The 14699-nt window shown below is 47.4% G+C and overlaps 1 protein-coding gene across 4 annotated transcripts in view; it reads left to right on the top strand.

Moving 5' to 3' along the window:
* ADAMTS9 (ADAM metallopeptidase with thrombospondin type 1 motif 9) overlaps nt 1-14699 on the top strand; it is an 87183-nt gene that overhangs the window by 24909 nt on the left and 47575 nt on the right. For all 4 annotated transcript variants that reach the window (XR_008233402.1, XM_052776341.1, XM_052776340.1 and 1 more), the window contains 8 exons: nt 849-994; nt 7741-7922; nt 8028-8164; nt 8784-8901; nt 9167-9262; nt 12657-12823; nt 12932-13061; nt 13654-13780. Coding sequence is in view for 3 of the 4 variants with exons in the window: in XM_052776341.1 (XP_052632301.1) it covers nt 849-994; nt 7741-7922; nt 8028-8164; nt 8784-8901; nt 9167-9262; nt 12657-12823; nt 12932-13061; nt 13654-13780 (1103 nt within the window). In the remaining variant the exon portion in view is untranslated. The remainder of the gene's footprint in view (nt 1-848; nt 995-7740; nt 7923-8027; nt 8165-8783; nt 8902-9166; nt 9263-12656; nt 12824-12931; nt 13062-13653; nt 13781-14699) is intronic.

Genomic DNA, 14699 nt, shown 5'->3' with positions numbered 1-14699 from the left:
CACGTCTCTGGGTTTAAATCTGCTTTAGCGAGCAGTGTTCAGTGAGAAGGAAGCCCTGCTCTCACGGGTCTTGGGGACACTTTTCCATCCACTCTGGTGGGGCCAGAAGAAGGTGACTCTCCCCTAGATCTCACCTCTCCAGAAGTCTATGTAGTCAAACTAGCAAACATACCCCAAAGGAACACAATTTATACCATAAAAATGGGGGATGGGGGCTTGCCAAGATACTTTAAGCCAGTTTCCAAACAAAAGAAAACAAGAGTTATAGCTGGAAAACAAAAGTGTAGGCCAGGCCTTGGCACGCCTCTTGTTATGGCTGAGTGAAAAAAAAAAAACAACTTTGGATTGAGGAATTCATTTTTCTATTTTATTTGCCCTTTGGATTTGGAAGTTTCTTTTCCCGCTTTGTTCAGCTGTGGGGAGGTTTGAGTTTTCCCTGGTGTTTTCCCCATTGCCTGTCTCCTCCTCTGACACAGTGCGGTTCCCGCTGCTCTCCAGGAAATCAGATAAGCCGCTTTTTGAAAAGCCAGTGCCGCGAGCCTTGCCGTGCTGTTCGGCACCAGTAAACAAGGAATATTCATTGCTTGCTGTTGTCTTCAGTCTTCTTCCCGTAAATCACTCCCATGGACGCCACGTAAGGGTGCAGAGAGGAAAAAAATATGGGGGTGACAGACAAAAAACAGAGAAGTTCAGTTTTATTTGATTGCAAAATCTTTGCTGCGTTTTGCGAGGAGTGGTTGAGAAATAAATAAGCATGGGTGTTGGCGTTCGGGCTGGTCACTGGCGGTCGGTTCGTAATGCAAAAGCAATGCAAACCCACCTTTCCCACCTCTCTCCTTCGCGTGCAGCACTGCCGATTTGGGATGTGCGTGCCCAAAGAGCGAGAGGCACCGGTGATAGACGGAGCGTGGGGGACGTGGAGCCCTTTCGGGACCTGCTCGAGAACCTGCGGCGGCGGCATAAAGACGGCGATACGAGAGTGCAACAGGCCCGAGTAAGTGCACGGAGGGGAAGCGCCGGTGGGTGAAATGGGGAAAAGCAGCTGGATTGCCCAAATGGGCTGAAATCCCCTTCGGTTGTCCCCAGCCCATGTGTGCCCCGGGGACGGGTGGCTTTGCCTGGCACGGATGAGGCAGCATGGGAACCCAGGAGGAGCCGGTCACAGGTTTGGTTTGTGGGTAAAGTGCACTAAAAAGGGATCCCTTCGACGGAGAGAGAACGAAAAAGCTAGTATCTGCGTGGGTTTATTGCCTTCTGTTTTCCTGGGAAGGCACAGCTGGGGTCCCACTTCCAAAGGTGTTTTTCTTCCTCCAAAGCTGTGGATCAGAAAGGAGGGAGAAGGGAAGGAGCCATGTTTTTATCCATTTTTCACTATTTTACCCCTGCTTTGGCTGCTTTTGCAGCTCTTCCTACAGGCCAGATCCTTTATACAGTTTTCTACCATTTTACTCCTGCTTTGGCTGGTTTTGCAGCTGATCCTTTATACAGTTACATGTCAGCTGGTGCAGACTAGCCAAACATCAGCAGAAATCTGTGCCCCATTAAAAAGCGGCACTCAAAAATGTTTGCCGTCAGCCCGGAATGCAAAATCCTGCACCCTTTGAAATGGTAGGGAATTTTGCCGTGGGCTTCAAGGAGACAAATGTGTGGCTGGCGAAATATTAGTAATAGGTTGAGCAACTGGTATGAAAACAGCCTGTTTACACAATTTGTGAACTGTGCTGGTTTCTGTTTAACTGCCTCCTTTCAGCCCACGAGAGCAAGGAGAGGTGGGCAGGATGCTTTCTGGGCTCTCACTTGGGACTGAGGCACAGAAAGGAGAGGGGTCTGCGGAGCTGGTTGGACTGAGGGGTCTTAAAAAGGTTGAGCAGGCTCGTTCCGCTTTCTTATCATTGGTGTCGGCTTATTGCTAAGGAAATTGCCATTAGTGATGCGCCAGTGACAGTTTCATCACTGCTAATGGGAGAAGGGAGAGCTTGCTTGTACCAGCAGCGCTGGTGGTGAAGTGACAGGAGAGGCTGGCTCAGCGCGGCTGGGCGAGTGTCAAAAGAGAAGGGAAGGGCTGAGGCTAAGGGAGTTGGACACCAGCACGTTAATTAAAACGATGCTGAGAAACACACAAGTGCAAAGGAGTTCTCGTCTCGCTGTGCTGAGTCAGCACACGCCATATGGTCTTCCTGTAGCCATGGAGACACAAAAATAAAATATCTTTCCACATGCAAAAATAGCTATGCTGCCAAACCTTTGGATGCTGTCAGTGAGAAGTATTCCCATCTTCTGGAGAGGCATCTGTTTGGACTGATAGCTTTTTGTGATAGAAAATCTCTTTTATCCTAAAGGCTAGTCAAGGTATTTTAAATTCCATCTTCTCTTATAGCTTGTGTTTTGTATCTTGGTGTTTCCTGAGGCGTATTGCTTTGGCTGGGATTTGCAAAAGCACCTAAATACGCTTGGCACCAAGCTGCCTGTGAAATCCCTGGTGCTTATCGTTAATAGCAGTTATTTTCCAGGCCCCCTTTTGAGAGCCATGTAGCTGGCCCTGGCCTCTTCTCCAACCCCTCACGAAGTCTCCACGAGGAGTTGTCTCTCCTAGCACCGTGCACGGAGCTTTACATCAGGTCTCTTGTTTTGTCCCTGTAATTTGACATCGTAGCGTGGGCTCCCACTACCTGCATCCCCGTTATCGTGGGGCTGCTGAGACGATACAAGTGGATGAAACACCACTGGGTACTCTTCTGCCTCTCCTGCTTCTCAAAGTACTTTGAAAATATACAGAGTTTCTCCTCTGTTGTAGAAGGCAGCAAAACCAACCCAGATACCTTGAGTAAGGTCTGAAATAGTTTTCAGTAAGGCTTTTATATTCAAAGATGGTTTAGCTTTTTCTGTATATGAGGATCTGGGGTGGGATCTTGCATGCCAATAAAATACTGTATTAAATCTGGCATTGAAAATGACACACACACACACCCTCCTCCCATGGTACAGAAAATAAGGCTGCAGCTCCTGCCTCTAATGCGCTCTGACACATACATGGATGAGTACCTTGCAGGGCTGTAGGAAGAGCTGTAAGCCTCTGAAATGGCCGCAGACTGTGTTTTGACATACACTGAAGGAATGTATTAGCTAACCAGACCAGACCCTTCCAACCAAGATTGCCCACTTGGGAATTCAAGGCTGGCTGGTACAGACAAAGCCCACAGCTGCGGCGCGTCACGTAGAGGGTCTGTGGTGCAAGCCCTGGTTTTCAAAGCAAGGCATAGCTGTAGAATTACAGGGAAAAGGCATATTTCATAAGATGTCAATACCAGGAGCCCTGTTTTCAGGAATGGCTTTCTGGATGGGGAGTGTTATCTCTGGATGCGAGTTGGATCACGTCTGCATTTTGGTGCATCACGAAAGTATCCACCTGTGCTGAAAGCTGTCTGAGCTTCCCGTGTAAACACATCTATAGATAACTGTGCTGGCCACTGGCAGCACACCTCCCAATTCCCGTCCCAGGGCTTCCTGGGATGCTGCGAAGATCTCAAACTGATCTGTGCACGCGAGAGCTTCACGGATTTTTCCTGCAGTCGCTGCATGAGCGCAGCCACATAGGCAGACGTGCAGATGAGCACGTGTGCCCTGCAGTTAATTCTCCAGGGGCCTTTCGTTGTGGCAGAGTGGCTGCCTGTGGGGCTGAGCACGTGCAAAGCACCCCCAAAACAGCGCTTCTTGGTGAGGTACCTGTACCCCATGCTCCTGGACCGCTTGAGAGTTGGGTGTGCCTCAAGGTCTGCAAGCGAAAATGTTCAAGGTTAGTAATTGCAGATGATGCATTAAGCACTGCATATTTAAGACCTGTTGGGGTGGGGGTGGGGATAAGACCCCACTGTTCCCCAGGCCTGTCTGCTGTGTCCTGGGAGTTGCTGGTGTGCTGGGAGGAACGCAGTGAAGCCGGGGTGTGCGCAGGAGCTTGTAAGGGGAATGATGCTAGATCGAGAGCGGGTCCGCACCGGCTGCTAGTTGATCAACTAGAGGATTTGGAGAGAAGGGCAACTGAGGCAGAACAAGGGGGTTCCTGTGCAAGCACTGCTTTCCCTTCTGTCTCCGTGGTACATTGTTGATGATTATCCGTAAAAATATTACATAGTGGGAAGTATCCCATATTTCTTTGTGACACTGAAAATCGATGTTATATGAGGCCGACTTATTTTTCAGGGTCAGCTCTTTCTGTTTACTCAGACTCTGTGAAAAGCAATGCTGGTTTAAAAACACCCTAAAACTGTCAGGGTGGTTTGGGGCTGTTTTGAAATGTCAGAAGCGTGAGCGTGCTTCAGCCCCAAACACTGGCTGTGGGGAGATTTACTGCCACAGTTACGAAGCTGACAGTTTGCAACACGATGGCAGGTTTTAGCATCCTTCAGTTTGTGGCGCGTCCATGTGTTCAATATTGTTTCAATCTCACGGGTCATGTCTAGAGAAAAGGAAACTATACAGTAGCTTGGGATCTTTGAATTTTGTTAGATGTACCCTTTAAAAAAAAAAAAGGCTCCTGCATGTTCTTCTTAACTAACTTAATATTTAGAAGTCTCATTTTAATTAAATTGATTTATACTGGAAGCAATGTGGTTACCATAAAAATGTTGTAATTGCAATTTTTTTTAAAGAAATGCCCTGTTAGAGGTTTGCATAATTTAGAGCCTTTGTCAAACCGCAACAGTCCTGCTGCGGTGTAAATGCTTTTGAAATGAAAATGATGAATCCTGTTAACTCCCTCATGAATACTTCGGACTCACCGAGGTCTGCAGTGTGCTGCTGCCACAGCTAAGAAGTTTCCCCATGTGCTGTGTAGGTACATGGTCGAGATGTCCCTTTGTAGCTGGAGGTAGATAACGTGCCTGCGTGGGAATAGTCCACGGGATGGGCTCTAGCGGTGGGAAACCCCCAGGAATCACCATCGTGCCTGCGAGGCAGGAGGAGTCCGGGATGCATCCACAGGGACTGCTGCGCTGGGTTGTCTCTGGAGCAGTCCCAAGTGTAATCAGTTAAATTATTTCAAGTTGTTTGTCATACCAAGGTGGAGAATAGACTAAATCGGTAGAAACCGGGTTTAGACTTGCTCCACTAGGAACTGGTGTAAAATCAGTCTGTAAACAGGAATCTGCACTGGGCGCTGTGCTGTTGCTTGGACTTTTTATCACTGGTACTTGCTTAATTGCAAGCACCAGAAACCTTTGCAAGCGACACACGTTTAGCTTCCAGATGGCATGTGAGAGCTGCCCTCAGAGCAGGTAGGGCTGATGTTACCAGCTATTGCTCTGGGCTGTGCCTAAAGACAAATCATACCCCTCGCCTTTTAGGATAGGACTTGAGGGGTCTGCACCACAGCAATGTGTATCTCGGTGAGGAGAGGATGCTGGCAGGAAAAATCCCCTGTGTGTAGCTGGTGGTGCTCTGCATCTCGCCCGCGGCTGCTGGAGGAGGTAACTCCTTCTGCCAGACCTGTGAACATCCCTGGTATGGTGCTGATGGGGTGGTGGGAAGTCTGCCTGCCCTTCGCCACTTTGCAGGTAATCTTTTGGCAAGTGCAAGCTGCTCTGTGCCTCTGTCTCCCCACTTATTTCCCTCTGCTACTTGAGTGACAAATAGTTTTCAAACGTAAGAGTGAAGAATTTTTATTTGTGGGAGAAAAGGCACTGCTGGGCTTCCTAGGTGGTTGATGTGTCGAGATGCTAAAAAAACTGTGTTCAGGAGTAGGAACTTGTTGACTCACTGTCTGTAGAGACCCTTGTACGTATGCAGGGGGTTTCTGTCTCTGTTACATTAGGAGACACTGACTGCATGCAATGTGGAGAGCTTATGGTGGGCACCTCCGTGCTAAGGGCAGGGGTTGTTCCCGTTTATCACTTGTTGGTTCACGTTTTGGAGGGTCTCGAAGTGTGCGAAGTGGCTTCCTTCCCATGGAGGCTCAAAGGGAATATGGGCTCTGCCAGCATCCCTGGGGTGCCGATGGGCATCGGGTTCTGGGGCGAGTCAGAGCCGATCCTGAAGAAAATCCCTGAAAGGCAGGAGGTGTGGGTGCCAGGACTTCAGCGCCTGGCGAGGCCCTTTTCTGACCTGCCCTTCTTGCTGGCGCAGGCACTTTTTTTGTTCAGGGGTTGGGTCAAAGATGTAGGTTTAGTGGTTATTTTGCAGAATAGGCTGGAGCTGGGCACAGATGTTGTCCTGAGCTTCGAGGGCCACTCTCTGCCTCTGTACACGTGCCCCGGCACAGCACGGTCAGGACGCGGTGGCTCTGGCTGCTCAGGATGCTCTTGCCCTCCGCTGACTCCTCTGAAATGGTCTGTTAAAGGGAGAGGCTGGGGCTAACCTCAGCCAGTGGAGGCTTTCCCATGCTGATGGCCGAGACGCATGTTAACTTCGTCTCCCTTGAGTGCAGGTCTTAACTGGTATAATTTTTCCTTTTTGGATAATTACAGCTTTGCCCAAGTTGACCCTGGCAATGTTTCATCCAGATTGCAATATCTTTCCTTCTGTAACATCAGGCAAAAGCAAAGCTGCTTGGGTGGTACTGCAGTTTTTATTAGGCATGTTAATAGTGGTAGCTTGTGGAAGCTTCCACCATGCCCTCCCAATTTCATTTGAAGTTTCAGGAGAGAGCAGCAGAGGTGGTGGGGATTTGTGTGGAACATTTAAAGCACGGTGCATCCTTTTTTATTTTATTATTATAATTCATTATATACATAGAAGGCTGCACATAGATGGGCATATGAAACCTTACCTGAGTTCCTAGAAGAAATGTCCTTTGAATAGACAGTAAATAGGATAGCTTGTATCCCAAGGGTATTTTTCCTCGCAGCATTACTATAGCTGAAAATGAGTCCTCACCAGAAAAGTGCCTTCAGCTGGGCTCTTCCAATGCTGTCCACGTGCAGCTCGCTCCCGCACCACTGCTGACAGTGGCTGGAGTGGGAGAGGCTTTTTTGGTCTCCAAAGTGAGCTGTTACCTGGGAAAGGGTCCATCTATATACGAGGACAAAAACAGTTTTATGACTACAGCCCTGAATCTGGGAGTCGGGAAATTCAAAATGACAATTTCTCCTAGGCTTATCCAATGGCTTTTATGTGGCTTGGATGATATCGTTGTCCCACGTTTATACCACAGTCATTCTACTATAAAATGGGGGTAAAGTATTTATTGGCCGTCTTTGGTGCTTTCTGGAATACATGGAGATAAAGTTGTTTAAAAGTGTCTAGCGTTACCATTTCTACCATTTGGGGCTAGAAATCCTGAAGGACTAAGTGCTGCCTGGCCTTTCAGCCTCTACAGGGAAACCCTTTCTCCTTTCTGCTGTGATGTTCAGTTATTTGCAACCCAGTAGATCAGATGCAAACTCTCAGCCACCAAATCCATAGGACCGATGGGGTTGTGGAGGGATGGTCCCGTATGGGATCCCTCAGTGTGAAACTAAATCCTCTGGTGGGGAGGAAGAAGTTGCTCTTCCTCTCTGGCTTCTCTCACGACCACTGCGTTCATCAGAGAGCAAATATTCCCTTTTTCATCCCTTTTTAGCATCGCATATATGGTCTTTTTTATTAGATACCTGCAGCCTGGGGTATTAATTAAAAGACATGCATAGATGTAGACAGAGCCATCAAAATGGTGTTGCAAATACCAACTGTGCTGAACAGGTTGCAGAACTGCAATTACATCTCGTTTCCAGCTCGATCCCAGCCAGCTTCTCTTTCTTGTTTTTGCAGGCCTAAAAACGGTGGGAAATACTGCGTGGGTCGTCGCATGAAGTTTAAATCCTGTAATACCGAACCATGCTCAAAGCTGAAGAAGGATTTTCGGGATGAGCAGTGCGCCGACTTCGATGGGAAGCACTTCAACATCAACGGGCTGCCCACCAATGTGCGCTGGGTTCCCAAATACAGCGGCAGTAAGTGGGGGGGGGACGGATGCGGATCCTGCCTCCTGCATCGCCACGTCGGGGTGATGGCATTCAGATAAACATGCTTCTGGTTTTCCTCCCTCCCATGCCCAGTCCTGATGAAGGATCGGTGCAAGTTGTTCTGCCGAGTGGCGGGAAATACGGCGTATTACCAGCTGCGGGATCGTGTCATCGACGGGACGCCCTGCGGCCCCGACACAAATGACATCTGCGTGCAGGGCCTTTGCCGGGTAAGTACTTTTCCCTTCTCTTTAGCGAGGGTGATTGCCGTTTTGCACTGGCAGGATGGTCCTTCTGCACCTCGCTCCAGCCGGTTGTTGGCGTGCCCTCTTCACTTGGGGGCTGCCGGCAGCATCCGCGAGCCCCAGCCGGTCGGGAGCTTGTGCCAACCTCCAGGTTTGCAGAAGAGCCGTGCGTGGAGGGTGTCTGTACGTCCGCCCTAAGTTACTGGGGGCTGTGGAGGTCCGAGCCTGAATCCAAATGATGCTTCCTTCTGCGTTCTGCCCTGGTTCTTCCCAGTCAGACTCCAGAGCACTTTATATTTCAATTCACAATTATTTTTGACGCTTTTCTCTATGGGAACAATTGATGCAAGAAGTTTTCTCTAGCAAAAGCATCACCTGGTGCAAACGGCAGTTCTGATTCTTGCTTTGTAAAAAAAGCCTTTTGTTTGAAAATGGTGTGGGATGGCCACACTGTAAATCAGCAGAAAAATGTGGGGAAGCAAAACGATTTGTGTCACAGCAGCCTTTTGCATACACAGCTTTTGTGTGCCTTAATTGGGAGGTTTGTAAATGCTGTTCTAGTCTGTATTTGCTCAATCTAGTTTCTTCAATTTTTCTCCTAAAGCAAGCTGGATGCGATCATGTGCTGAATTCAAAAGCAAGAAGAGATAAATGTGGTGTTTGTGGTGGGGACAATTCTTCATGCAAAACTGTTGCAGGCACATTTAACACGGTGCATTATGGTAAGAATCTGTTGCTAAAAACTTTATAGTGAAAAATGTGGGTCTATAAAAGCCATTACCACAACTTAATCTACAAAAACACTGATGTAAAATGCAAAATCCTTCTAGCTATAGCATATTCCATTTTATAACTATTTATGCTATCCCTAAATGAAAAGTATCGGCTTGTGTAATGTGAGGTAATTTTGCTCATTTCCCTTCCCCCTGTAAAAAGCAAATGAAATTTCTGTGTAATAGCCTTGACTTTCCGTTAAATCTTTTCTAGGCTATAACGTTGTGGTCCGCATCCCAGCTGGTGCAACTAATATTGATGTGCGTCAGCACAGTTACTCAGGGAAACCAGAGGATGACAACTACCTGGGTGAGTTGCAGTCCTTGTTTCAGTCCAGAAATCTGCTTTATTGTCTGGTTGTGGTGACATATCTACTGGCTGCTCTCTGCTAGGGAGGATGAAGGGTTCATTTAAGGGAGATGTTTTCTTATGGAGAATTTCTCTCGTATGTCTACCAAACATTCAGCCTTATCTTGTTCCTTCTTTTTGTTCGTGCCTGCCTTGATGCAAACTTTGGGAGGTTCACAGATTATAAGAAATACCCCCTTGGAGTGTCTCTGGGGCTGGGAAGGACTATCGAGCCTGTGCTGTGGGTGGGAGCTGAGGCACAAAGCTGAGAACCAAACAGGCTTCTGAGTTCTGCTGGAGTCTCCTCATCGCAACTTAACACGTCTCTGCTGTCACCATTCCTTGGCTGGAGAGTAAATATGCCATACCCTGAAAGACGTGTGTACAAGCAAATCCAAAGAGAAGTTATTTTCTATTCCTCTCAGAATAATAATTCTGATTTCACTTAGGCTGAGCCCTTCTTGTCCCTGTCTGACAGTGATATGTAACTGTAAAGAAATACCCTGCACCAAAGACATTGGTTTGATTTAAACCTAACAATAACTTGGCCTTTGGCTGTCAGACATTCATAGTCACTCTTTTCTCTAATCTGTGGGTATGTTTCTAGAGGCAGATGAAAATGCTTGTGGTGCGGTGTTAGACCAGTCTGCTGCATGCACATATGCTTTTAGCATGGCCATGTGTCTCTTTTCCACCATGCTGATCAGTAATTCACCCCATAGAGAGTTCTGTTTGGGTTCAATAGCAGAGATAACACAAACGCACATTAGGAGTGATGTTACGCCTGCCAGTCTGTCATGGTTTAACCCCAGCCAGCAACTAGGCACCACGCAGCCGCTCGCTCACTCCCCCTGCACCCAGTGGGATGGGGGAGAGAATCAGGAAAAAAAGTAAAACTCGTCGGTTGAAATTAGAACAGTTTACTAAGACAGAAAGGAAGAAAATAATAATGATAATAACAAAAATAATAAGATGACAATAATAAAAGAATTGGAATATACAAAACAAGTGATGCACAGTGCATTTACTCACCACTTGCTGACCGATGCCCAGTTAGTTCCTGAGCAGCAATCCACCTCCCCAGCCAACTCCCCCCAGTTTATATACCGGGCATGACATCACACAGTATGGAATATCCCTTTGGCCAGTTTGGGTCAGCTGCCCTGGCTGTGTGCCCTCCCAACTTCTTGTGCCCCTCCAGCCTTCTTGCTGGCTGGGCATGAGAAGTTGAAAAATCCTTGACTTGGTATAAACACTACTTAGTAACAACCAAAAACATCAGTGTGTTACCAACATCATTCTCATACTAAATCCAGAACATAACACTATACCAGCTACTAGAAAGAAAGTTAACCCTATCCCAGCCAAAACCAGGACACAGTTGAAGGCTGGTTTTGGCATTAAGTCCTGTTTGGGTCCCTCAGAGTCTCTTTGGGCCGCTGATGGAGCAGGGACTCGGGCTGTGGCCCCTTGCAGTCCCAGGGGGATGGCTGCTCTCCCAGCTCTGTTCCTCCTCTTTTGCATGCCCCGTGCCTGGCACTGCCTGCCGTGCTCCAGTAGCACGGGGTCCCTTATTTACATCTCTGAGCAGGGCATTTCATTTCATTTCATCTCACAAAATCCCTGTGTATGTTGAGCATTTTTGCAAAATATGGGACTTGTCCAGTTACAGCGAGCACTTGGGCTATGTTAAAAACGGGACTAGGCTGGTCGTTCCTAGCCCACTGAAGGTAAAGGAACTCACTTGAGAAACAAGTAGAGGAGACTGTCGTGCACCAAAGGGAAATGATGCTGACAGCTTTGGCTGTCGCTCTGAAATCCCGTCCATGTGGCTGGACCCTTCATTCAGGCAAAAAGCTGAGCGGGTCCTCCCTGTCCTCATTCCCAGACCGGGGTCATGCAAGGCTGTCCGTCCCTGCACGTGAGCAGCCATTCACTTACAGCCGCGTTGCATCGTTTCCACACATTCACAGCACTGAAATGAGATGGTGCAGCACGAATGCACGTCAGTACCAAGAAAACCTTCCTGAGGTGTGGTAGTTTTCTGTCCCGGCGGAGGGAGGGAGGTGTGTTTCATTATTCCTCTTTTCTAGAAAGAGAGGAATGCGTTGTGCCTATTCAAACTGGTTCACCCCAGAAGGAGCCCCAAAGAGCTTCTCAGCTCTTCTGGGAGGGCCTTTAATCTTCTTGGGAAGCAATGAAGGCAAATCTTCTTTAATGTTGCTTTAATATTGCTGGGAAAGCATCTCTTCACATTAGGCCTGACTAGAAGCAAATGAGAAGTGTGCATGTGTCCACTTATTTTGCAGCTCACTGAGTGTGAAATCTTGGGCCCTCAGTACTGTGAACCTTGTAGTTGCTTAACAATTTAGGAGGAATTTGATGTTGTCATCAAGTCCAAGACATATACCTACTGTTGTAGGAGATACAGTAAACGGGAAGGAATCCTTTAATGAGTTTTACTACTGCCTAATGACATTAAAGCCTCCAAAGCGTGGAATTTGGTTGAGTATAGCGTCTGCTTTGTGAGTTTTTCTCCGTCTATGTCTGTCTGCTACCGAGCAGGGTTTTGCTTCATTATCTCTCCTCATTCGGTGTAAAAACCTTCCCTTTGGTGTTTTGGTGTTAAGTTTAGATTTTTCTGTACAGAGGCTTTGTAGTAATGTAGCTGTGATGGGTGAAATGGTGGGGAAACTAACTTAGGAAATTAGCTACATAATCGCATTAGTGTGAAGTTGTGCAGCAGACTGCTGTTTTCAGGAAACTGTTCCTTTTATAAAGCATTTAGGCTTTAAGCCTTCAGTGCTTTCACATACCTTAAGATTTGGAATAATAAAAAGTAGGGGGGGGAGGAGGGAGAGAGAGGGGGAGATACTGACCAAGCTCCCTGTAATTATCTACTAGAAAATGACATTTGGGCAATTAGGGTACATACATTTACCCTAAGAACACACCTGGAAACAACAGGGAAGCCACCCTATCCGTACGGCTAACAAAAAGATTTGGGCAGGATTATTTCTGCGGTATACGAGGGGATACAGACTGTGTGTGCTGCGTACAGCAGCCGGCCCGGCATGCCTCTTGGGTATCTCTCTGCCCTGGGTTATGGGTGAACTATTTAGCAACAACTTCAGGCATTCAGCCTTCATTTAATGAGGCTCTCCAGTGGAAAAAGGAGAAGGCACGATGTCTGTAAGAGCTCTGCTGCTCTCTTTACATCCTTTCCGTTTGAGAGTGCCAGTGGGCTTTTCCTCCCACCCCAGTGAAAAGGAGCACTGAGAGCGCATGACCCACGTTATTATGTACGTATGAGTTAATTCTGCGTCTTTAGTTCTTGTTTTTTGCACCTATGCAGCCTTATCTAACAGTCAAGGAGACTTTATATTAAATGGAGACTTTGTCGTCAGTATGTTTAAAAGGGAAATCAAAGTTGGGAATGCTGTGATCGAATACAGCGGATCGGATAATACTATTGAAAGGATTAATTCTACAGATCGGATTGAGCAAGAAATAACACTTCAGGTGAAGTATATGTTGTGCGTGTGGAAAAGTCTGCCCAGCATTACTGGACTGAAAACAGTGGGCAGCGAAGTCTGTTCGTTTACTCCGCTTCATCTTTTTTCCTCTCAGGTTTTATCAGTGGGCAATTTGTACAATCCTGACGTTCGTTACACGTTTAATATCCCCATTGAGGACAAACCTCAGCAGTTTTACTGGAATGCATATGGCCCGTGGCAGCCCTGCAGTAAGCTCTGCCAAGGTGGGTGCTTGGGAAGGCTTAGTTTTGTCCTGGGTTTGCCTGGGATCTGGGTAGTGCTGTCAAATCCCTCTCCGTTTGATTTCTTTGAGGTTCTCACATTATGGGCATAATTGTTTCCCCGGGCTGTAGTAGTAGATAACATTGCACAAGGCGTAGCACTGCTCTGCTGCTTCTTGGTTTCAGAGCAGGGCACCTTTACAGCCCCTCTGAGCCAGGTAAGCCTTGCGACCTGGTTTGCACGTGAGGAAGCTCAAGCGCAGAAGAGATTCCGTGGCATTTCCTAAGGCTGCAAAAGGCATCGGTGTCTGGTTTTGGGTCTGACATCCCATCGTTGCCACCTGCCAGTGCTGATGCTGCGAAACAAGCAGAGCCCGTGCTTGCAGGCGTGCTGCAGCTCTGCCTGTGTCCATCTCGTCTGCGTTAAAGTCCTTCTGCTCTTTTTAGAGAGTCTTAAGCCCCTCCCTGTTTCCGAAAGAGATTGAAAAGTATAATTAAACATCTCTTAATTGCTACTATAAAAGGAGTAAGAGAAATAACTGATTTGATCGCTTTCCTGTATGACTCAAAGAATGTGCCGTTGTTTTCTGTGTAGGAGAACGAAAAAGGAAACCTGTGTGTACGAGAGAGTCGGATCAGCTCACAGTGTCGGACCAGCGATGTGATCGAATTCCCCAGCCTGAACCCATCACTGAGCCTTGTAGCACAGAATGCGAATTAAGGTGCACTCTACTCAGCCATGTATATACACTACATTGTATATTTATTGTTTACTCTTCTTTCCTTTCACCTCTCACCGTAATTCCTTTTCTCATCAGCCTGTATTAGATTTTAAAAAAGAGAAGGATTAGCAGTTGCCTCTTTGTCGACCAAGCGGGATTGGCATTGACCAGCTGTGTTTTGAGAGGCACTTTTCTACGTTTTCACATTTCTCTTGTTGGATTAAATTAACGCTAACTATAAAAAAATTCACCTAATGTTGAAAAATCTCCCTGTGCAATAGAGTGCCTGAAATTTGCATCTGCCTGGATCAGAAATGCTCAGCACCATCCTACAAGCAGCCTGCAAAGAGGGAAAAACATATGCTCAAAGCAAAAGAGTGACTAAGGCTTGGATTTATCATCATTTGCTTAAAGCGAAGAATAGGCTTAAAGTGTAGAGCAGGTTCAGGGCTGTCCCCAGACAACTCCTGGCGAGCTGGAATTGATGGAGCATGGCCTAAATCATCACAACCCATTTTCCTTTAAAAAGCAATCTGTTTTCCTTTCTGGAGCTTAAATATGGTGGCATTAAAGGGCTGCTGGTGAAGCAATTCAGATGGCCGTGTTTCCCGAGGGGTTTCTCCGGCTGTGTTAAACCGGGGGCTGTATGGGGGCTGTATGGGGGCTGTAGGTCGGGTTGTCGAGGTAACAGCTGTTGCCATTGCGACAGGTTGGAAACTTGAGAAGGGCAAACGCAGGAGTTTGAAAAGCAGGCAGGGATGTGAGGGCTCCCGCCATTCAGGAGCTATTGACTCCAAATCCCCTTGATCTTATTCTTCTCCTAGCTGTGCTGAAGTTTGCTCTCTTGGCTTAGGAGCGGGGGGCTCTGCGCTCCCCACCCAGGTCTCCAGGGGACGTGGCTGCCTCCTTCCCCAAGAGC

The sequence above is a fragment of the Harpia harpyja genome, chromosome Z (assembly GCF_026419915.1).
Source record: "Harpia harpyja isolate bHarHar1 chromosome Z, bHarHar1 primary haplotype, whole genome shotgun sequence".
NCBI classification, from domain to species: domain Eukaryota; kingdom Metazoa; phylum Chordata; class Aves; order Accipitriformes; family Accipitridae; genus Harpia; species Harpia harpyja.
This window is presented reverse-complemented; position numbering and strand designations above follow the sequence as displayed.